The sequence below is a fragment of the Typopeltis vanoorti genome, chromosome 16, assembly GCF_054136105.1.
Source record: "Typopeltis vanoorti isolate ZY-2024b chromosome 16, IOZ_Tvanoo_1.0, whole genome shotgun sequence".
NCBI lineage: Eukaryota > Metazoa > Arthropoda > Arachnida > Uropygi > Thelyphonidae > Typopeltis > Typopeltis vanoorti.
This window is the reverse complement of record NC_143564.1, coordinates 64,190,802-64,216,844: the sequence shown is the minus strand read 5'-3', so window position 1 is coordinate 64,216,844 and position 26,043 is coordinate 64,190,802. Positions and strand designations below refer to the sequence as shown.

General features: G+C 35.1%; 1 protein-coding gene across 1 annotated transcript in view; it reads left to right on the top strand.

Annotated features, from left to right (window-relative positions):
• The window catches only part of LOC150098077 (vesicle-associated membrane protein 4-like), a 100,141-nt gene extending 78,126 nt beyond the window's left edge, over positions 1-22,015 (top strand). The window contains exons 6-8 of the mRNA XM_090406380.1: positions 6,785-6,864; positions 9,660-9,711; positions 20,327-22,015. Coding sequence (XP_090262506.1) covers positions 6,785-6,864; positions 9,660-9,711; positions 20,327-20,352 — 158 coding nt within the window. The 3' untranslated portion in view covers positions 20,353-22,015. The remainder of the gene's footprint in view (positions 1-6,784; positions 6,865-9,659; positions 9,712-20,326) is intronic.
• The last annotated feature ends 4,028 nt before the right edge of the window (positions 22,016-26,043 follow it).

Here is a 26,043-nt window from a genome sequence, read left to right as displayed (position 1 = left end):
AGAGATAGATGTTTGAAAGATTTTTCACTTGGTTATACAGTCATTCCTTGACATACATCATCCGTTCCATCCAGCAGGATGGAACGGATGATGTATGTCAAGGAATGATGTAAGTCAGTCAGATGTAAGTCGGTACATTAAATCAACAGAGTTATAGGGTTAAGGACTTAATCGTAATAAGTACACTGTCATTTTAATTTTTAAACCTTATAAAACTGTACTGGGCATTACTGCCACTATAAAACAGGAGAATAATCACCGAAATCTTCCTCCACAGTCACATCTTCATTAGCTTCCCTATGTGAAGGACCACACTGTGGCTCTTCTGGTGTAACTTTTTTTTTTTTTGATGAAAATGTTCAATGTGCTTTGCTTATTCCTCTTCTTTTCATCTTAAATTTGTTTATAGCAAGCAAATGTACTTCACGTAATGTACTTTCCTTTCTACTAATAAGTAGCATTCAATATTGGGGTCCATGTCTTCAGCCATTTTGAGAACATCACTAACTGCAGAGAACATTTCTGCAAGACCCTTCACTGTGAATTGTTTAACTACCTCTTCTTGTTTCTCTTTTCCCTCTTCCTTTTCTCGTTCTTCCTCTTCTGCAATGCATTGTTCCTCCAAGAGTTGACCAACTCTTCGTTGTGATGTAAGGCAGATTACCTGGAGCATTACCTAGAATTAATAAATGACTTATTGCTCTGATAATGAACTGGAAGAGTATGCTTCCTAATGTTTTTGAAGGCTCATGGATTCTCACTGTGCCATATCACAAATGGTTTCACTTTATATTCAGACACGTTATCTCCCCCCCCCCCCAACAGAATCGTAATATGGTCTTTAAGAGCTTTGAAACCAGGCATAGATTTTAGCTTTTTACAGATGAATGTCCACTTGGGCATTTTTTTCCAAAACAAGGAGTCTCGTCCATATTAACTGATTGCTGTAGCAAATAATTTTCCTCTGTAATAATTTTATCCAATTTCTCCACAAACTCCTTAGCAGCCTTCTCATTGGCACTTACAGATTCACCATACATTTTCACATTATGTAGCACAAAATGCTGCTTGAATCTTGTGGACCAATAGAAGACGTGTTGAATTCATAGTCGTAATCAGGCCCTGCTTTCTCCTTCAACATGTTGGAGAGACTTAATACCTTAGCAGTTATGGTCCTAGTGCTAAGGGGGTATGCGCTTTTGGTTCAGGTCCTCAATCCATGATGCAAGTAGCGTTTCCATATCACATTGGATCTTTTTGTTGCTTCGTCATTATCGTCAATTTAATGGAAGTAGATCCTTTCACAGCCTCTACGATTTTATCCTTATTTTTATTTTATATTTATATTTCATTTTTATAATTTTATTTTTATATTTAATTTTATTTATTATCAAAATGGTCATCAATGTAGTATGAGACCTCCAAAGTCATTTGCTATCGCATTGACAGGCTTACCAGCTTCATGTTGCATTATAACTTGCAACTTCAATTCAAAATCAATTTCTAACCTCTTTTTCTGTGATTCTTCATAAGGTTTTTTGATTGGGCATGTAGGGGCCATGTTGCTCAAAATATCAAAAAATATTTAGTGATAAATGCAGAAATAGTATTAATAGAGCAACGGTTGAAGACACATGCCAATTGCCGACTGCCAGGGAAGGTTGCCACTGTGTATGATGCGATGTTGCTGAATGGAAACTTTTTTACTTTATGCTCGCTTGCGTCTTGTTTGAAAATATAGTCTAAAATGTTATTTATTTATTTATAGGATGACAGATGTATCTTCGAATGGACGTAAGTTGAGGGATGACTTTACTATAAATTAAAGATGCCAAGAAATTATATTCTTGGTTTAATCCTTTATCCAAGTGTAAGCAACCAATGTTTGTGTGGGAAATATCTTCTTGACTGGCTACTTGTATATAGAGGGCTAAAGACTTCGCATCAGTTGCCTTAGTATATCCCATAATGCAAAGTGTCGTCAACACACACACCGCCTTTCAGACATGTATAATGCTATGCATTATGGGAAGGGCCATTATCCAGACTGGATTTCACTTTTATTGAAGTCTCATTAGTGGAGCCAGATCCAGAAGAGATACCAAGATAGATAAAGATATATATATGTATATATATATATATATATATATATATATAAAAAGATCCATGTATAAATATGAACGATTATATAAAGAAAGTGCTGAAGCCTTACAGCATAGCCTATTCTCAATCGGAATGACTGTCTTACTATTCCAAAAGTTTGTGAAATTGTTATCCTTAATTGTATTAAATAAATTTGTTATATTTGAATTTAATTACTTTTAATTTCAGCCCATTAGTTTTAATCCATTAGCACGCAATTATATGTAGGGAGAGATTCCAATTTAAGCATGTGCACTACTGTTTTTAACTAATTTTCTATTGTTGTTCAATAATTGTACTGATGATATTACTTCGACCTTTATCTCTTCTGGGTATAGTTCCCACCGACGAGACCTCAGTGAAGGTTGAAATCAGTCTAGGTAGTGGTCCTTCCCATAATGCATAGTATTATACACATCTAAAAGTGTGTGTGTGTATTTGCATTGTGAGATACTAAAGCAATTGATGTGAAGTCATTAGCCTCTATATACAATTATCCACTTGGATAAAAGATTAAACCAAGAATATAATTTTTTAGCATTGTTAATTTATAGAATGATTTTGTTGACCTCATATTACAGTGTCACCTTAATGGGAAGAACTTAAATGGCCAAAGTACTCAGTAGGGTAGTGTGAAAACTAACATCAGAGGAGTTGTGGAGCATCTACTCAATAAGTCTCCTTCCTAAATACAGGAAACACCTCCTCCTTCCACGTGTCTACCTGAGCAATCACTACTATCATCCTAAAATTTGTTCACCATCCTTCATATTGTTTAAATGGAAAGTAGACCATAACATCTATGAGAGCTTATATGGGTTATGAAAGAGGTTTTATAGAAGAGATGTTAAATAAATTTTCCAATACATGACTGGATCAAATGAACAAGAGCTCAGCCATGGAAATTATGTAAGGGTATGGTCATCAAGAGTAAAAGGACTATTTTTTACTTGGGGATTAGTAGATGAATGGAATAGTCTCATTGTCAATAAATGATTTTAAGGAGCAAGACAATAGATATATCAAAAATGGTTAACATGCGCCTTCTGTAATAACTCTTTGGACTCCATGGAGTCATCATCATCATCATCAAATTCCTGCCATGTACCCTCAAGGGGTATACAGGATATGACAGTACTACATGAAAAAATTACATCATTACTAACTTCCTATCTACAATTTTCCTCCAAATCAGTCTGTTACTTGTCAAGACTCCAACATTATCAGATCTTATATTTCTATTCTCTAAGGCACTTTGTACCGTATCAATCCACCTATATCTTGGTCTTCCTCTGGGTCGTTTTCCTGCCAACCTGGCAGAGAACACTTGTTTTGCTAATCTTTCCTCTCCCATTCTATTTAAGTGACCATACCACCTGAGATTAGCTCTGCTAACGCATTCCTGGATGCTGACAATGTCAAGTTCTTTCCTAATATCCTCATTTTTAATATGATATTGCCATTGATGCCATCTGTTCACGCCTCTAATCTTTCTCAGGACTCTCATATCTGCGATCTCTAGTCTTTGGTCTTCTGATGCAGCTCTCGGATCCATAAGTTAAAACTGGTTTGAACACTGTCTTGTATACAGCTAATTTAGTGTTCGACTAATTTCTCTCTTATTCCATATGAATTTATTCAGTTGACTTCCCACCATACCAGTTTTGCTGATTCTGTTGTCTATTTCTATATTTAATGTACCATCTTCAGTAAAAATCGTGCCTAAGTAGCTGAAATGTTTTACTTGTTCCACAGGTTCTCCATTCACAACACAGTTGACATTTTCAATGATTCTGCCTATTTTCATTGTCTTTGTCTTTTTATTGCTGACCTTCATACCATATCTATTACAATAGCTATTCAATTTAGTCAGAGAATCTTGCAGACTTGTAGCGGATTTATTTAGAAGTATAACATCATCCGCATAAAGCAAAGAGCTAACATTAGCATCTCCAATTCTGATATCATGTTTAATACCACTTTCCTTCATAATGTGATCCATATAGATAATGAATAACAGAGGGGATAATGTACATTCTTGTCTCACACCAGATTTAACATTAAACCATCTTCCTATACTTCCTTCAATTCTAACTGCTGACTTACAACTCAAATAAAGACTAAGTATTGTTTGATATAATGCCCCATTGACACCATATAACTGTAGCGTATTGAATAGCTTCTCTCTTGGCACCTTGTCATATGCCTTTTCCAGATCGACAAAACTTAAATACAGATCTTTGTTATATTCCCATGCTTTCTCGACTATTTGTCGTAAAGTGAAGATCTGATCCTGACAGCCTCTATTTGGCCTGAATCCAGCTTGTTCTTCACCAAGCTTTTCTTCCACAATTCTTCTCAACCGTTTCTCAAGTATACTTGCATAGATCTTGCCAGGAACACTCAGTAGGGAAATACCTCTGTAATTCTCACATTCAGTTTTATTTCCCTTTTTATATATGGGTACTATGAGAGCTCTACTCCAATCATCGGGAATTCGTCCCTCTCTCCAGGCTTTATGAACTATGCAGTGCAGCCACTGTAAGACTTTCATACCACTATACTTCAGCATTTCTGGTTGAATATCATCTACTCCTGCTGCCTTTCCACATTTCAAGCCTTTGATGGCTTTTTCAACTTCAAGTATGGATGTGTATTCCTGACTGCATGCCTGGTCAGTGTTTTTTATCACTGTGCTGTCATCACTGCTTGTTTCATTTAGCAGTTTTTCAAAGTATTTACTCCATACTTCAAGGATATCTTTTTCTCCCATTTTCATGTCACCTTTATCATCTCTAACTCCTTTTACAGCACTCTTTCCTCCATTCCTAAGCTTCTTCAACAACCTCCAGAATATTTTCCCACCTTCTTGATATTTATTTTCTATATTCTTGCCAAAGTCCTCCCATGACTTTTGTTTAGCTAGTTTTACACACTGTTTAGCTTTCTTACATTTGTCTCTGTATTCTGTAAGAGTAAAAGCTGACTTATTTGCCAGGAACTTTTGATATGCTTTCTTCTTTTCCTTCACTGCCTCTTTAACTTCCTGTGTCCACCAGGGAGTTCTGATTTTTTTATCCTTGCACACAACCTCACCACATGCCTCTCTGGCAGAATCAATCAATGTTTTCTTCAGAGTTTGCCACTGAATCTCCAAGGTTTGATTCCTGTTCTCACACTCTTTCATTTTCTTTTCAATAATCTTTCTGTATTTTAGTCTACAATTCACATCTGAGAGCTGATCAACTTTTATTCGCTTTAAAACTTTCTTACATGCTATTCTTTTCAATATGAAATTCAATTTTATCCTGCTCAAGACTAAATAGTGATCACTTCCAATTTCAAATCCTCTGTACACTCTGGTGTCCTGCACCAGGGAGAAAACATCACTATCAACAATAACATAGTCAATGAGACTTTTCTTATTCCTTGCCTCTTCTCTCCATGTGAATTTGTTCACATTTTTATGTTGGAACATGGTGTTAGTAATAACCAGTCCATGTCCTGAGCAGAAATCCAACAGATATTTGCCATTATTATTAGCTTTGCTCTTTTCTCCAAATGTTCGCTAAATATTTTTGTATGTCTCACAATCATTTCCTACTCTGCTATTTAGATCCCCAACAAGGACCAACTTTTCATTTTTCATTGTGTCAGTTGCTTTTTCTAAAGCGTCAAAAAATTCCTCCACTTCTACCTTAGTAGAACCTTCTGTGGGACCATAGGCACAAATAAGTCTCATTGTCCAGTTCTCCATTCTCATATTTGCCCACATGACTCTACTTGAGACTGACTGACTGCCATTCAAGAAGATTAGCCTCGTATTTTGTGTTGAATACTATGGCTACTCCTTCTTTTTCTTGATTGTCATTGCCTGAATATAACATTTTGTATTTATTGCTCGAAAGATCTCACCAGTTTTGGTCTTTTTTGTTCAGTCACCCCTATTATTTCGATCTAGTACTTATCTAATTCCTCGGCTAGCTCCATTTCTTTGCCATTCAGGCTTCTTATGTTGATAGTACCGATCTTTAATTCTGGTGATGTTGAGTTGGGGTTTGTTTTCAGATTTGTTCCAGTAGCTGACTTTTCGCTGCTCACCCTGGTTCCCTGGCGAAAACAATGGGGGCCTTGTTTTACCGGGCGACGCCCCAGCCGGCATGAAATTTTGTCATGTTGTACCATCATTTTTTATTTTGGTTTAACCAATAAGAATACAATTTGGTTGGCTAAATCCCAAATGCCAGCCCATCCTCGTTCGTTCAGTATCAAAGTAGATACCCAACAGGGTGCACCACGAGGTGAGGATTGGACATTAGGTCAAAAGCCCTGGTCGGTTCTCCACATTCCTTTAAAGGCTATGTGGAGGTCTCCTCTCAGTTATACAGCTTTGACCCTTAAGCCCCCCCTCCATGGAGTCCAATAATAATAATAATAATAGTAGTGAAAAGACTGAAAACTGTATATACACTGTAAGTATGTGGGGAAAAGATTAGAAAGTTATTAATGTTTCTTAGAATGCCTGCAGACTGTTCTTTCTTGAAATGAAAATAGCTTTGATTTACATTTTTGTACATGATTTATAATTATGAATAATGCAATTTTTCATATAATTATTAAAATTTCTCATATTTATTTACAGAAATGCTAGCAGACAGTTCTGATCATTTTAGGTATACAGCCAAGAAAATGCACTCAAGAATGTGGTGGCGAAATATAAAGGTATTCTATTTTATATATTTTATAATTCTATTTTATTAAAGGTATTAGTATTTTATATATTTACACAAAGAATGCTTAAAAAAAGTCCATGCAGACAGTTAAATAATTGCATGTTAAATCTGTGCCTGAATGCAAACCCAGTTTATAGTTTACTCAAGCATGAACAAGAAGTAATTTTCACACAAAGTAACTTCATGAATAGACCTCTTGTTTGTATTAGATAGCAGATGACTTCACATCACATTGCGATAGTATCTTATAATGCACAGAACACTTCCTTTAAAACATGCATGCCAATATACACATCTGAAAAGAAGTGTGCTGTGAATTATGAGATAGTAGGGCAATTTGATATGAAGTTGTCTACTCTGTATATATAAGCGAGTTGTGAGCAAGAAAGCCTGGGTCGCAAGACATCTATTCCATAAATGGTCCATTGAAGCATTTTTTTCCCTTCAAGACTTATCTGGGGAAGAACAAACTTCCTTTAAAGGCACTGCTGCTCTTGGATAATGCACCATCATGATCCCTAACTTGTCTGTTTTTGGGGACTCAATTTGAATTTATTATAGTTAAATTTCTCCCTCCTGATACTGTCTCTATGCTCCCACCAATGGACCAACAAGCAATTTCCATCTCTTGAAAATTTTCATGAAGAAAATGTTTGAGATGAAAGGATTCTGGGTTAAGTTTAACATTAGTTTGTGTAAAAATTATTGCGAATTCTTTGATGAGATTTCTTCTTGGTGCCTCAATGAAACCTGGGAGAATTTATGGCCTTCAGTCTTCCATTAATTTGACAGAATAAAGTCTGAAAGTACAATTAAAAATCAGAAAATTGTCAGTCTTCATGAGTCACTGAGTCTAGAAATTAATGCAAAGGATGTTAAATTGCTAAGAATATTATTATTACACTCTCCATGGTGTTAACAGACTCATTGTGTGAGGTTTTCTCAACTGACAATAAATCTCTCATACTGAATCTTAAAATCCTTAACATTCTATGCATTAACAACATATTCCAGTAATGCATTCCATTCACTGACAGTTTTCCATATAAAAAAATCTACTCCTTACACTCCCTCATCACCATACTCTTACAACTTTCATGCATGGCCTCTGGTTCTTCCTCTCTCACCTTTTACTCCTTTTATAATCTGCTCTGGATTAATCCAATAAAATCCTCTCACTAACTTAAATGTCTCTATCATATCATCTCTTTTCCTTCCATCCACCAAACTCTTGTCTTAGTCACTCTTCTCTAGATGCTCTCCAATGTTTCTACATCACAGTGAAAACCAGGTGACCAAATCTGAGCACAGTAGTCCAAGTTTGGTCGGACTAGTGTTTATTACAGTAGCACAACCACCTCCTTATCCCTACTTCAAAGTACTTGACATCATAGCAGCAGCAGCATTACGTTGTGCAGTCTTTGCAACACTTATGATATGCCCTTTAAACTTCAGTCTGCTGTCAACCATCATTTTCAAATCTGGAATCTCATCCACTTCCTGCAGTCCTGCACCATCAATATAGTACACAGCCTTATGTATTTCTGCACTCCAAAATGCAACACCTTGCACTTATTAATATTAAAACTACAACCCCACTCCTTTGTCCAAGTCAAAAGTCTTTTGAAATCTTCCTGAAGGGAATTGATATCAGCGGTGCAACTTATAATTCTTCCCAACTTTGCATCATCAGCAAACAGTTGACATTCCCATTCTACATGATACATTATTTACAAACAAGTTAAACAGAAGCAGCCCAAGAACAGAACACCTTGGGGCATACCACTTGTTGCTCTCCTTTTTTGAGATATTGCTCCATTACATATTACTTGCTGGTATTGTTCAGAGAGCCAAACTCTGATCCATCTAACTAATATACTATTTATTCCCATTGTTTGCAGCTTGTACATCAACTTATCGTGTTGTAGTCTATCAAATGCTATCATTCTTCCTTATCTAACACACTCATCACATTGTCATAAATTCAAGTATATTGCTAAAACAACACCTACCCTTACAATATACAAATTTCAAATACCCTTTCATATACAAAACTAAAACTACAATCCCACTCCTTTGTCGAAGTCAAAAGTCTATTGAAATCTTCCTGAAGGGAATTAATATCAGCAGTGTGACTTATAATTCCCTTTCATATACAAAATTAAAACTCACTCCTTTGTCCAAGTCAAAAGTCTATTGAATCTTCCTGAAGGGAATTAATATCAGCGGTGTGAAAACAGTATATCACAACATTATTAAAATAATCTGGAAATAAAGTTCAGCATAGAAAGCTTTTTTTCTCATGTATGGTAAGTTGTCTCCTATTTTAAATTTAAATTGAAATGATCCATTTTAGTCAAGTTCTTTATATCAAATTCAGCTTTCTCTAGACTGAGTGGCTGCTGAATATATAAAGAATTTTTAAATTGTTATGAATGCACCTAAAAAAAGGAGTGAGTTTGTATTATGTATTTTTTAAATAGTCTTCACTATCCTAATAGACAGTGTAACAACCTAATAATGTAATGATACGAGAATCATTGCAAAGGTAATGTTTTCGTGTTTTTTCATGAACTGTAATTCTAGTCTTGGCACTGCTCACCTAAAAATAGAATATTTTATTGAGATGCTGTTTACTTTTCTTTTATTTAAAAGTAAATTTATGAAGCATTACTTTTGTACTCATTACTATATGATAATTGTTTATTACACTATTAAAACAGTTTTGTAAAGTCTAATCTCAGTATTAGAATTTGAATTTCAGGATTTTTTTATATTTTTTAGATGAAGATCTTTATATCTGTGTTAGTAATAGTCATCTTACTCATCATAATTAGTAAGTATTCTTATCTGTCAGTTATCTTAAATAATTTGCTGCATTTACATGAATTAGAAATCTTTACACATTCCACTTCCATTGGTTCTGAAAAAACTTTTTTTTTTCTTTATATTTTGTGCTATATTTGGAATAAGTGAGTGCATATGAACTCAAGTTACTAATATTGTGAAATAGCTTCTCTTCAACAAATATTCTTCATAGAGAAAAATTAACAATAATAAACATAAAATAGAAAATCAATCAAATCAAATTACAAATAACTCATGACAGTTTTAACAATTGGATCATCTTACTGTTGTCCAAATCATTGTGGAACTACAGCACTACTTATCAGAGATTTTTATTATGAGACCTTAGTATGTGCGGTCCCACTAATGCAGGACCAGAAGAGGCCTAGGTCCCAACAATATCCTATGCTATCCAACTCTGGACCTGGGGATTTGAGAAGTCATTCTCTAGTAAGTCCTCCATGCCACCAGTATGCCCTGCAAGGCACACAAAGCAAGTATCTTGAAATCACCCACCCCAAGAGACAAAGAGAATCCAAAGCTTTGTAAGTCTTATAAGTCATACAACTATGCTGACACCATACATCTTTAACACATTCGCTGCCAACTACGAGTATACTCGTAGTGGGTAAACCTGCTTCACAAGCCAGCTACGAGTATACTCGTAGGACGCTTACCGCCGGGAACGAGATTATTGTAGTGACCTTGAAGAAGTGAAAATGCTTGGCTTGTGGGGCTAGCTTCAAAACTATGTATTCTCATAGACCGTATATGCTCTGTACAAGCCAACTACGAGTATACTCGTAGGTCGTTTACCTCCGGTAACGAGATTATCGTACTGACCTTGAAGAAGTAAAACTGCTCGGCGTAGGGGAAGCGTAGGGGAACAGACCATGCCAAAGTAGCGTGGCAGCGAACGTGTTAAAGGACACAATTGCAAAGCTAAATTTTGGTATGATGTGGCGTTCTTCCTACAATAGATGTACCAGGTCTTGGTTTTCAGCATAGGGAAATGATTTATGAAATGAGTGAAATAAACATCATCCAAAAACTTTGTCATTAACTCTGAATTTCACAGTCACGTACCATCCAGTTCACAGTAATTTTCTCCTGCCTACAGTACCATATTTCCCCTATCAGTCATTTTTTATCTAATTTTTTTTTATTTGTCATAAAGATTTTGACAATAAAAAAAATATGATCTGGTTCTACTAATTCTCTGTACAGATTGTTCTAAATAAGGGTACTTTAATTTGAAATGCTTTGTGTGTGTGTGTGTGTGTACATGGACATCGCTGTATCAAATGCCTAAAAATGGGATACACAATGTTTGTTAGATTTCTTATATTTTTATATTATATCAGGATATTTTTTGGAAAGATAAAATTAAATTTCTTATTGGAAATTTTACTGATGTTACTAATAGCTAAATAGTAAACTGAATGATAATGCTGGACAACACTGAAATTTGCTTTTAGGCAAAATTAGATTATTTGTAACATAATTAAGTAAACTAAACATAATTAAATACATGACATCCATTGTCATTTACAATTTTCTTAAGGAAATGGATTTTATTTGGCATCAGCAGCATTGTTACATTGAATCTGTCGCCACTCTTCAGCATGCATAGAAATTGCATATTCATATTCTTTAACATGTATATGTCGCTTCCCAATGAGATAGCTTTTTTTTAATATGTCATGATTATATTATCATGAAGAGTATAATAAATTTAATTTAATCCTTTATCCAAGTGTGAGCAAACAAAGTTTGCACCTGAAAGTATCTTCAGGACTGGGGTAAGGTGGTGCAACACCAGGGCGACTCCTTGCAAAGGTGGAGCAAGCAACTATCACTCCTATCTCAGTATCTCCCATAATGCAAAACACATCTCCTTGCGGATATGTCTAATGTTATGCATTAAGGGAAGGGCCACTACCCAGACTAGTTTCGACCTTTATTGAGGTAGAATGGGAGTTCATGTCTTTCATCATCGGCCTTTGGAGTATAAAGATTGCTGAGGGTCAGCAGGTAGTAATAGGGGAAGTTAAAGAAAGGTAAAGTAGGATAGTAGGAGGTAAAAAGAGGCCTTCGTCAACCTGTTTAGCTGTATAACCCAGAGGTTGTGGCTAAAAGGTCTGTAAAACATAATCTCCTTACACCTATTTGAAAAAAAAATTTACATTTCATTTTACTCGAAAAAACATAACTTTAGATTACATTAATCTAGGTGTCTGGAGACGTCATCTCGTAACCTCTAAAGAAAAATGTTTGTTAAAATTTGGAACTTAGATTATTCTTAAACTATGCCTTACATCTGAAAAAAAAATAAAAAATAATAAAAAAAAAACTGCGATAGCGGGATCTGTATTGAGGTGGATTTTAGCAACCAGAGAACCGAGAGTTGGGGGAAGAGCCCGGCCCGAGTGATGCAGCCCACAAGGAGCTGCACAGCCTCGCTGTAGGCCTTTGCCGCTCGGGTTCTCAGGTCTGCCCCCTCCTATGTGGACTAAGTGTGAATACACAGAAACAAAACCAAAAGAAAAAACTTAGAAGGGGCTTCCCCCCCCCCCAATGCTTATAGAAATGGGTTTCTTGGATCAGGATATTAATTTTGTGCGTTAACATTAGCTTCCAGACAGCGCTTTGTGCAAAAGGGTTGCGTAAACCGTTAGTGTTAGAGTGGCAATTTTAAATTCCATGTTGGTGTTTAGAAGAAGGGGGGGGGGTTTCATCTGTTTGTGGGTCTACGTGAACCACGTCTGGTTCTTCATCAGAGCTGTTTGCGTCCTTATCAATAACAAGGTTGCCTTCATATTCCATATTTGTGTCACTGGCAATGTCTGTTCCGTGGTTATGTGTTTGGTCGAGGGGCTTTGTGCCTGTTGCTCCACATTGGCCTGTAATTTGGGTGTTATCTGATTCGTCCTCCGATGACAGTAGGCTGCTTTGTTTAGCTTTTTTTCTTTTCCTCTGTTTCTATTTCTCTTGTGCGCTTTGTTGGAGCGCTGGTTGTGACAACTTCTTCCTCTTTCCTGCACGTTTCGATGTTTGCAATCTCGATGTTGGCGGTTTTGTCCTCCGTGTGGCGAGTTGCCTTGGGTATCTTACCCATTGAGGTTTTTGTGGAGGTTATGTTTTCCGCTGTTGCCCCTTTTTCAGCTTGATGGCGGAGCTCCGGAAAATCGCTCCTTGGTAATGCCTTAGGTTTTCCCGTCGGTGTATCCCTGACCGGCATTATGGTCCCTCCAATTACTTCTGAATGCGTCTTGTGCGAGCATGTGTCAACTTTGTGGATCAAGTCCCCACATTTAAGACAAGGTTCTGTGCAGCTTTCTAATTTGTGCTTCGTTGATTTGCAGTTTCTACATTGTATTCTCGGGCAATCTGCCCCGAGGTGTTCAGCAGAGTCACATCGAAAGCACGATCTTTTGACACCCGGGTAGTTGGCCATAACCCTTGTTTGGCCCAACTTAATGAAGTTGGGAACATCTGTTTTCATATCCATCTGAATTTCTACTTCTCCTGTTTTCCAGCCTTTGTATTCTGCGTGTTCACTCGCTTTGATATCATGAATTTCACCCCATTGACTAAAGAATTTCTTAATGCCAGCTTCGTTCTCCAGGTATTCTAGGGGAAATCTGGTTATTTTTAATGTTATGCATAGACTCCCTGCTAAAAAAGGCTTGATTGTTTGTCCCAAACAAGGGAAACCATCTAATAATTTTCTTCTTGTTTGGTCGTTTTTGACCACGATTTGAAATCTCTCCATCGAGTACGGTGTGAAACCGTATATGTTTACCACCCCTACTGTCTCTGTCAGAGCTTTCACTAACGCCCGCTCGTTTACGGGCTGCTTGACCTCGATACTGAGCGTCCTAGTTCTGGGCAAAAAAAGCGGCATTGTTAAAGAAATTTCTAACTACTGGCTGTAGAAAGGGGATGTAAAGGAGGGCAAAATCGAGGAATGCCCAGCGTTCCTCGCGGCAAGCAAAAAGATACCGGAAGGGATAGATAAAACAACAAATAAAGAAAAAAGAGGTCTTACTGGGGTACCACGGTAGAACCTGAGCATGGCGCTCTCTATTCTGGCTCCTGGAACTGGATCTTCTTTTGGACTGGGAGGCACAACAGGCTGTCTAGCTGATTCTTTGGGTAGTGCAACATCAAAACGCTCTTTCTCTTCGATCTGGAACTGGAGCTCTCCTTTAGGTCCTAGTTGTCGGGGTATCGTCAGTGGGAGCCAGGCCCAAGTGGAGATACCAGCCAGAAGTGTTAGCAAGGTCATCTCTACCTATAGGAGTTGCCAAATAGTGTGCCACCTTTTTAATAAATTACTCTGGATTTAGAGAAAGATGTTGAAAGTTTATTTTTCACTTGGTTAGAGTATAATAAATTTAGTTTAATCCTTTATCCAAGTGTGAGCAAACAAAGTTTGCGCCTGAAAGTATCTTCAGGACTGGGGTAAGGTGGTGCAACACCAGGGAGACTCCTTGCAAAGGAGATTATTTGCAAGGAGTTGCCCTGGTGTTGCACCACCTTACCCCAGTCCTGAAGATACTTTCAGGCGCAAACTTTGTTTGCTCACACTTGGATAAAGGATTAAACTAAATTTATTATACTCTAACCAAGTGAAAAATAAACTTTCAACATCTTTCTCTAAATCCAGAGTAATTTATTAAAAAGGTGGCACACTATTTGGCAACTCCTATAGGTAGAGATGACCTTGCTAACACTTCTGGCTGGTATCTCCACTTGGGACTGGCTCCCACTGAAGAGACCTCAATAAAGGTCAAAACTAGTCTGGGTAGTGGCCCTTCCCTTAATGCATAACATTAGACATATCCACAAGGAGATGTGTTTTGCATTATGGGAGATACTGAGATAGGAGTGATAGTAGCTTGCTCCACCTTTGCAAGGAGTCGCTTGGTGTTGCACCACCTTACCCCAGTCCTGAAGATACTTTCAGGTGCAAACTTTGTTTGCTCACACTTGGATAAAGGATTAAACTAATTTTATTATACTCTAACCAAGTGAAAAATAAACTTTCAACATCTTTCTCTAAATCCAGAGTAATTTATTAAAAAAAGGGTGGCACACCATTTGGCAACTCCTATAGGTAGAGATGACCTTGCTAACACTTCTGGCTGGCATTTCCACTTGGGCCTGGCTCCCACTGAAGAGACCTCAATAAAGGTCAAAACTAGTCTGGGTAGTGGCCCTTCCCTTAATGCATAACATTAGACATATCCGCAAGGAGATGTGTTTTGCATTATGGGAGATACTGAGATAGGAGTGATAGTCGCTTGCTCCACCTTTGCAAGGAGTTGCCTTGGTGTTGCACCACCCTACCCCAGTCCTGAAGATACTTTCAGGTGCAAACTTTGTTTCTCACACTTGGATAAAGGATTAAACTAAATTTATTATATTCTAACCAAGTGAAAAATAAACTTTCAATATCATGAAGAGTGAGAGCAGATGACATGGCAGTTGCACTAAGCATCATTTTTTTTCCCCCATGTAATTTGGAATTTGTTCTCTCTCAACCTAATGTTGTTCTTAAAGTTACTGCAGAATGCATGTAGGTATTGTTGCATCAAAGGCACACACACACACAAACACACACTCACGATTTTGATTGCCATCTGGACATGCAATGGCACATTGTGTTGTAAGAACAGTGCGGACTTATTCTGCTATGCATCTGGTGAAGTTAATATTAAAAGTTGTGAAACAATCCTTCACTCCTGTGATCTTGAAAGCATGTAAGTTGCGTTTTGGAAGTAAAGTGGAAGATTGGGACTGGATCTGGACTTCCCATTATGTGTTGCAGCAGGTGAGAATAGTATGTAAAAGTGCATTTAAAGAGTATGCATTTGTCAATGACATTTCTTATCCCACTGATATGGAAAGAGGCTGGTGATTGCTACTTATGTTTATATAAAAATCAGATATGTTTATTTAATTTGAAACAATGATTATTATTATCATCTCCAGGGAGTCAGTGACTCATCAGGGGTGCCACATACTGCATCTACTAGCTGTCATAGTTTTTCTTGAATTCATTCACACTACTTGCACACACAACATGCAGTGGCAATCCATTGGATCCACCACTCTATGAGAGAAAAATCTAGCTCTCACTCCTTTTTTTTGATTGCATTTATTCTCAGCTTCCAAGAATGCCCTCTCATCCTTTCTTTACCTTCCATAAAATGAAAAATTCCATTTGCTGATATCCTGTATTACCATTTCAGAAGTTTGTGACTCTCAATCATATCACCCCTCTTTCTCCTATTTGCTGGCATCTGCAGTTTACAAATTCTCAAACTGTCTTATAATCAGTATTCAACAATCTTAATATCATTTTTAATAGACTCCTTTGCACACACACACTCTCTCTCTCTGCTGTATCAGAATCACCATGGAAACAAGGAGACCTGTGCATAATAATTCAAGTGAGGTCTTATTGAGGTCTTGTGAAGTGGCAAAATGAATCCTTATTTTAACATGTCAGCATTTGTTTCAGCAATTGCAATTAACGTTTGAGTTGTATTTGTCTTTGCTTTATGGCCCTTGAACTTCAACTTCCTGTCTACTAAAACTCCAAGATCCCTAGCCTGATTAGTTTCTTCTAGCATAATCCAACCAATATAATATGACATTGGATATCTAATCTGATCAAAGTGCTTGACTTATAAGTCAAGCTTTGATCAGATTAGTCATATTTTCATATACAAATATTATGTCATTAATGTACAGATCGAATAACAGTGGACCAAGGACTGACTCTTATGATACACCATTGGTTACCTTAAATCTTGCTAACTCACATACCCCATGTGCCACTTTTTGATATGTCAGTCTACCATCTCTTATCGATGCTAATGTTATATATTCCAAACTCATTTTATAATAATAATAATTAGTTGTTAACAGATGTAATGGAAACACTGTGAAGAACATGTTCATACAGGTAGTTCTCACTTTACGAATTCCTGCTTTTCGAATTTTTATTTTTATGAATTTTTTGGATCGAAATTTTTATTTTAAATTGTATGTGTTGAAGGCGGTTAAGGGCATGTATGGGGAACTAAGCAGTATGTAATGACGTACCGATCAGTTAGAACGAGCCTTAGTCACTCACCAGCCTTGACGACGCGAGTGTGTTATTCATTTTCTTCAATTACCCTTGATTTTTTTCTTGTTTTCTTTTTAACTATAACCCCCTTCACTTTTCCAGCAGTGTCAAAAAGAAGCAACAGTGCAAAACTAGAAAATGAGCAAAAGAAACAAAGAAATGTAATTACGTTTGAGAAGAAATATGAAATTATTACCAGCCATCAAGTGGGTAGCACTGTTAAAGCACTTTCTGAGAAATTTTCTCTTGTCTCTTCTACAGTTTGCGCCATTTTAAAGGATAAAGAAAAATTTTTGAAAGAAGTAAAAAATGCACAATCTATGCAGTCTTACACAGTTGCGTAATAAAGAAACAGGCAGAATCCATCATATGGAAAAACTGTTAACTGCTTGGATAAGGACCAAACTCAACGATTAAACATGCTTATTATTACCTAGACAACGATTTGTACTAAAACATTAGCCATTTTTAAAATGCTGAAAGACCAAAAAGGGGGGTGACTGCAAAGAGACTTTTTTTTAATAGCAGTCAAACCACCCGCTGCAAGCAGTGGGTGGTTTGACTGCTATAAAAAAAAAGGACTGGTTGGCATAACATTAAAATATAAGGTGAAGCTGCAAGCACCGATAATGAGGCTGCAAAATCTTATCCAGAAATATGAGAAGAAATTATTAAAGAAGGAAATTAGTCGCCATTGAAGATTTTTAATGTCAATGAGATGGACCCTTTTTGGAAGCGGATGCCTTCAAGAACTTACATCACAAAAAAAGAATCCTCGGTACCAGGTTTTAAAGCATCAAAAGATTGCATCACTCTACTATAAGGAGGAAATGCTTCTGGTGATTGCAAGTTAAAACTCTTATTTGTGTATCGATCATAAAATCCAAGAAGCTTAAAAGGAATTAATAAAGATACTCTCCCAGTAATGTGGAAGGCAAATAAGAAGGCTTGGCTCACAGGCTCTGTGTTCGAAAACTGGCTTATGCATCACTTTGTTCCCGAAGTGAAACTATTGTGAGAAAAAACAAATTCCATTTAAAGTGCTTCAGATAATTGACAATGCACCTGGCCATCTCTCATCAGTAGCTTACATTTGCCCTAATATAAAAATAGTATTCAAATTAAGTGGATATTGAATTCCCACATTATTTCTTAGCTGAATAAGAAACTCAAAGATAGGAAATCTGGTCCAAGAGTTTCTTATTCAGCTAAGTATTTACATCTTGTTCTACCTACTCACTGATGAGACCTCAAAAAAGATCGAAACCGGTCTGGGTAATAATCTTCTCTTATAATGTATAACAGCATACATCTCCTAGGAGTTGTGTTTTACATTATGGGAAAATACTAAGGACAGTGATTGGATCTTACTCCACCTTTACTACGAGTTGCCCTAGCATGTACCACGTGTTGGCTTATGCTTGGACTCGCCGAACTTTTATAGTTTTCTATATTCGACATGAAACTCTTAGATCAGATTTCCTATCTTTGAGTTTTTTATTCAACTAAGAAATAACTTGGGATTCAATATCTACTTAATTTGAATAATTTTTACTTCGCCGAAGTGAAGTCTGTTGGCTCTTATCTCAGTAAAAATAGTCTTTTTACTCCAAATACAACTTCTCTTTTACGACCAGGGTGTCATTATGACATTTAAAGTGCATTATCTCAAAGAGACTTTTGAAATGTTAATAGAAGCAAATGATAAAGATGGAAACTTTTTGATAGAAAAGATTCAACATTTTAGATGCAATTCAGGTACCGCAGAGTGTCTGGTATAAAGTTTCCGAAAAAACTATGAAAGGAGTATGGCATAAACTTTGTCCTCAATTTAATGATAATTTTGAAGGCTTTGAGGACCCAACAGAGATTGTGAATTCTGAAACTCAAGCGATCTTAGGTATGGCTAACCAGTTGCAAATGGAAGTTTCGGAAGGTGATGTTAACGAGCTGCTTCAATCTCACACTATGGAACTCTCACCCAGTAATCTCCTTGAGTTTTGAGGAACAAGAAAGAAATGAAGAAGAAAAAGACAAAGAAGATAACGAATATGAGACTCCAACTTAGTTCTTCACTTTAAAAGGCCTAGAAGAAGCATTTAAACTTCTCGAAAAGCTCAAGCAATCTTTGAATCACGAGATTCAGGCTTTCAACGACTCAGTAAATTTTCTGCAAAATGAATAATGTTTCTGCTTGCTATCGAGCTATTTTAAATGTAGCAGATGATACTTGAGGACTCCTTTGAAAACAAAAGGCACCAAAGCTTCCTAATATATCTCCTACTACTTTGATGGCTGCCAATTCACCTGGTAATATAGAAATGAGCTTTTTTATTTTTTCCAAAGAATCTTTTTTAATTTAAAATTTTTCTTATGTTATTTTTTAAATATGTAAATCTTTGGCCAGCAAAGTATTTTCTTATCATTTAGTATTCATTTTATATTTTATATATTCCTTCTTATGAATGTAACTCTCACTTATGGCATTATTTCTAAGGCAAATAAACTCCTGCTTTACGAATTCCCAATTTATGAACGGTACTACCTGTACACTATTTATTTTTCATGTGTAGAAACATTATCTTCAAACCAAGCCTAGATGGCCCTGTAAATGATAAATAAGCATCCTTCTATTCGACTATATCCAGTGTCCTACTCTCTCCTTATAAAGGAATGAACTTTTTGTTAATTGCAATGAATATGGAACACTTGCAGTTAGCTGAAAGTGTTAGCACTTTTAATGAGCATGCAACTAGCCTGCACTAATTTCACCTGAAAATAACCTGAAAAAATTCTCTTACCACTACTCCACAATAAATCCTCTATAATGAAAAATTATATTCAGACTTTAAATTAGAATGGTGGTGTTTTCCTGTTTAAAGGATTAGTTCCCAAGAATAAGTGATACAAATATTATTGAAGTCATCTTTATTAGCCTATAGATTCAAACACTTAATGAAGTACAGTTTTTTTTGTTGGCATGTTAATTGAGCATAATTTGGAATTTTTTTCCTCTTGACTTGGGAAAGGGCAGAAATAACTTCTGTAATGTGTGTGTGTGTCAGAGAGAGAAGAAACTTGAATTTGTAAAATAAGTCACAAACCATTCTTTTTAATGATATAGAAGGAAATGTATAAAATATTTATAGTTTTCATATTTATTAGTTATAATTTATTAGAAAATGCTAAATAATTCCATCAGGTAAGTGAAATTCTAGTATACTTGCTGGTTCTTATAGAAACTAGATGCCAGATATAACAAAAGACTACTGTAAGTGAATTTATATTATGCATTACTTGAGGTTTGTATTAAATGTTGTTAGTATATTAATACGTAATTTTGATTCTTGCAAAACTTGGAGGAATTAAAAATATTTTATTTTTATTGCTCATAAACAAATCTCTTAAAGAATATAACAAAGTATAGTGAAAAAGTTTGATTGTTTTAATTACTTTACAGTTCCAATAATCATTTCAAACAAATAGCTGATTCCAAAAGAGAAGAATGTGGTGTGATCGGTTGATTGATTTTTGGTAAAAAGAAGTAACTGGTGAAGTTCCAGATTTTTACCTATCATGGACTTGCAGTAAAAGACTTTACCATATGTGCAAGCACAAGTATTCCAGCTTGAAGACAAACGTAATCATAGTGATGACTAAAGTAATGTAATTCAATGCCCACTATTTTTGTTTCTGATCTAATTTATTGATGTATTAATTAAGATACTTTTATTTCTCTCACAAATCAGTTTCAGTGCACCTTGTATAGAGCATGGTAGTGCTGTAATGTGAAACTACGCTTTATTTTACCCGATACTTCATTTACACAGTTCAGAACGATAAAAGAAAAATTATATTTATATATATATAATCACATTATGAAAACTAAACATTTATCAGTAATCAGAACTTTAAATATGAGTAATGATATTGAACAGATATTTTATATTAGATTGCCAAATTGGTAAGGTAGTAGCTTTTAAAAGTTAGGGTATTTGGAACATCACTGATAGGCATGACTTATACATAAGTATTTTAGAATTTTTTTTTCTTTCATCATTGCAAGTAAACACTAGCTATGTGAAAATGAAAATGCTATTGCTCTTAGCAGATTGCTATTTACAGTATGTTCATAGGGAACATATTGCAAAGAAAAAGGAACAGCAATAACTTCTGTTTATTTATATATATATATCATATATCTGAGAGGAAACTTTTGAATTTGTAAAATAAGTCACAAACCGTTCTTTTTACTATTATAGAAATAAGAAGCATACAAAATATTTATTCTTTCATATTTATTAGTTATAAATGTCTAGTTATTTATTAGTCATAAATTATCTTGCCCTACTTTCTTTGTTTTTAAAGAAGAGTAAGAAAGCTCATTTATTAGAAAGATTAAGCAAATTTCATATAAAGTGAGCAAAGTCTCTTCTGTTTAGAGAGAGGGAGAAAGAGAGAGAGAGAGAGAGAGAGTTTTCTTCATATCACTACCTTGCTCCAGTATCTGGTCTCTTATCTCGCATAAACACACATGATTAGATCAAAATCTGCTCTCAAAAAAAAATGAAAGAAAGAAAAAGAAACATCCTAAAATCCTATTTTCTTCTTCAAAAAATTAGTAATGAAGTAAATATTGCAGACCAAGCAGAGAAATGCCAAGAAACATAGAATTTTTATTTGTATATTCAGATATATTGCATATAAGATGTGTTAGAAATATATGATTATAGCTTCCAAGCAAATGCTTCAAAAATATATGTTGTCAAAACTGTTTAGTAATACTAATTTGTATTATTAATATCCTCATACATTTTTTACATTGCTTCTGTTATCTCCATGTATATTCTGAAGAAGTGATCCTGTTCCACCAAATTCTATGAAACATTCAAGATTAAAAGTATCATAATACAGATAAAATAAACATAGTGTAAAAGATAACTGCATAATAATAATCTATTCTATAAATTTCACTTATACACTTGTCTAATAGAATTACTTGATGGATTTTTTGTTTAGTAGTAACAAATTAAAGAAGTGATTAAACAACTTTTGTGAGATATGTCAAATTTTGTTAAAATGATAGTCACATAAAACTTCATTTTTTCTTAAAAGATTGTGTAGTTATTTTTGATTGAATTAAATACTTCAAAACTAGTAATTTCCTTTGACACAACTTGTTTACTAGTTTTGGTTTTTGCTAAAGAATTTTATATTCATAAAGATATGATTGTTTCAGCATTTTTTTAAATAGGCATAACAGATATAGTTTGTATAATATGATTTTATATATATATATATATATATATATATTTTTTTTTTCTCTCCCATTCTTAATAAATAATTTATTAGATTATAATAAATTTAGTTTAATCCTTTATCCAAGTGTAAATTTGGATAAAGGACTTTATCTACACTTGGATAAAGGATTAAACTAAATATATTATAGTCTAACCAAGTGCAAAATAAACTTCCAACAAATTTATTAGGTTTAAAAAGCACAACTATAGAAGAGAAAACACTTTACCATTGATACATGTGTATGGATGAGATTTAAGATCTGGGAGTGATGATTGAGAGCGGGCTGAAGTTTTGAGGGCACATTGCATAGCTACTATGATAAGGAGTACATCGTAATATGGTGGTGCCACAGTATAAAGCATTGGTTAGTCAAGCCACACATGAACTATTGTAATCAGTTTTGGACATCTAGTTTTCATTGTGATGAGAAAACCTTGGAGAAGGTCATTTGGCCAAGTCAGTATCAGTACTTTGGAATGTTAGTCATGGGAGGTGTGTGTGTGGGGGGGGGGGTTTACACTTTAATGTAAATTGTAGAGTTTAGTGGATAGGTGGAAAAGAGATGATATGATAGATGTTTAAGTTAATGAGGGGATTTTATCAGTGTAAATGATCTGTAAATAAGTTGCTGATATCATGCACGTTGTAAATATAGAGAGCTTTCTTATCTTCTGTTTGCATGGGTAACTGCCCAGCAGTCACTCATTTAACATAGTAGATGTGATTGTTAAAATAAGTGAAAACTTGCTGTCTGTGGGAAATTTTTCCATTAAAAATAATGGAAAAGTTCGGAGGCAGTTAGCATTTTCAACTGTCTTTTCACACCTTAATATGTACAGTACAAGTACTATATATTTTCATTATGTAGTTCAATAATGAAAATATTCTGTGTGTATAAATATATACAGATTAATGTGTTATATTTCTGTTTTGGCAATAATGTAGTGTTTTTGCTTATTTGTACATACATGTCTTTCAGTGCATATAAATGGGTGAATGTTATTATTAAATTATGCCTGAAAATGTGAGTAGAAGTTAAAGAAAGTATATGTTGCTCTAATATGGAAATAAAGAATGAACAAAATTTAGAAAGGTATTTTTACTAATCTTAAATTACTTGGTGTAGCTGACTGTAATGCTAAGCCATTGAAAGGTGGTGGTGAAGTCAGCAGTAGATGATATTAATGGAACAGTACTCTCTTTTTTTTTCTCAGCTGAAATTTTCTAGATCAACTCAGAAAAAAAAAAGTTTTTGTTTCTCATTGTAAAGTTGCTATGACAAGATATGGACTTTCTTATCTTGAAATATTTTTTCTTTTTCCACTCTTTGCTAATCTTGGTTGCTTCAGTTTTCAATAGACAACTCCTTTCCATGAGGGTTGAACAGCTCTTGAATGCTGATAGCATCTCTGCTATGAGCTTTTTCCCCCCCTCAAATCCCATGAACTCATCAACACATGCAGCCCATATAAGCACTAAACCTAAAAAGTCTACTCAATAAAACTTCTGCCCAAACCTTTGTAATCAGGTCTTTTTGTTATTTTTTGCCATTATGCTTTGAGTTTATGCTTCTTCTCATATCTCTCTCCATAAGGGAAAGTAGTTGTTACTCCTTATTTATTAGGATATATTAACAAAGTCATATTTTGGAAAGACTAAGACTCAAATGCTTTCTAAAATATCATTATGGTTAGGAGGAAGGCCTGTTGCATTATCTAGAACAAGTAACATATTGAAAAAAGAAGCTTTTCTTGCAAATAGTAGTCTTCCACTAGCAGTTTGACATTTTCAAAAATAGTTTGTGAAGTGTTTGTCATTATTTATCTAATTATAGTAGATCTTCAGATAACAGGAAGATGATTCTTTGGCTATCTGACTAATGCGCTAGCAAAGGCTAAATGATAAACCAGTACAAGTTTGTGATCCTTAGAAGCAGTGACACATGAGAACACAGTAAAATCATTTGCCATATTTAAACCTCCTTAAAAGGCAGGTATACTTCAATAAAATCCTGTTTAATCCTGTTAAACACTTGTTTTGAGATAGTTTAATAGCAGCTAAGCTTATCAGCATTATTCATTGTTTGTTCTTCACTCTACATAAATAATTGCTTCTCCATATTTTTCATTAGTTTAAATTGTAAGAATAACCTATTCAGCATTTTAACTTTTCTCAGCTTAGGCACAGATTGCACATGTATGTTCATATACGTATGTAAGACTTGAATATTTGTGGTGCAAGAGATGTTACTTGCATTCATGTTTTCTGTTTATTACATAATCATTAAAGTTTTTCTTCTTTGTCATATAAATGCTTTTCTGTGCTTCTAACTTGAAATGCATACATATCACTTTATGCTTTCCACTCATGATAGAAATAATGAACAACACTTAACATGCTTTTACTAGATATCTTGCTGTGAAGTGTGATAAACATATATGAAAAGTGAACTGCTGTGACTATGTGTATTACTACTGTTTTCAGCAGCAGCATTTTTTTTTTTTTTTTTTTTTTTTTTTTTTTTTTTTTTTTTTTTGTATAATATGGGAAATTATATGTATTTTTTCATCACTGCCATAACTATGGTGTTTGAACCTGACCATGTTCTAGAAAAAGTTTTTTTTTTTTAACAAGCTGTCATTGGGCCTACTTAAACTTTTTTTTAGACGAGTTATAGTATTTTATGTCACTGTTTGCTACTCTATTGCAGAACTATCAGAGAGGCATGTCTGTATGCAAGTTCATGAGTTGGTTTGAGTTGAGAAGGGAAACTCCTATTTCTAGCAAACAAAGTTTCCATCAGAGATGAGATTTAAATGTAGGTCTCTTTCTATTTTCATCCCTATATAATATTCTTCAGAGTAAACAAAAATGTGGTATAACTAGAAAGCATTACTAGAGAATGATATTAATACAAAATTATGGTATTTTTATTCCTGTGCATTGCAGAGTAGTTGGTATTGTATATATATATATATGTATATATATTGTAGTTGGCAGATTTGCATCTACCAACTACACCAACGCCATCTACTGCCTGCACCAATACTAGTAGCGCTAGTGGCGCTAGCGTCGCCGTAGCACGTGGCGGTGAATTTGAGCTGTGCAGAAGAAAGTGATTTTTAATCGGTGAATAGTCCGTTTTTTTCCCGTTTTTATACGTTTTTGAGTGCTGAATTGTTTCTCTGAATACGAGTGTACTTCAGTGGTTGTTTTTCGGAAGTTAGTTGCTGTCGCGATATAATATATGTTGGTACCGTCAGAATCGAACGCGTAACGGTGGAAGACAAAACGAAGCTAAGTTACTTTGTATTTAGTTATATTTCATTTTATTTAATTATATTAGTACTTAAATGTTCTGATGTTTGTACTTTTTTCCCCTCTTATTTATTAATTGAATAATTATTAAGGATTACGCTACTCGGCAGTAAGGAATGATGGTGGATTCAGCAGCAGTCGCAAGTGACGTAACGCCAAGTCCTCCGCCATTTAAGAACTCGATTATTAGCAATATCATAAGAGACTTTGTGGCATGCAGTACTTGCGGCATGTATGCTTCTAAGGAATTACATATGTGGTTTGTTAAAGAGAGTGGAGAGCGTATGTGCGCAAAATGCAGGCAGTTGGAGGAAATAACTACATTAGATATATCGATATCCGACTTTGTTGCTCCAGGAACGGAGAATGAAAGTAGGAAGACGAGTAGTATGATAGGAGAGAATGAGAAAATAATGGTTGATAGTGTGGAAGGTGTGAGTGACTGTGGAAGTTTAGGAGATGGTTTTGTTTGGGAGAGTGAATTTAGATTAAGAGTGACTGACCTGCAGCGGGAGATAGATGAGTTGAAAGAGGAGGTGGAATGTCTAGTGAATGAGA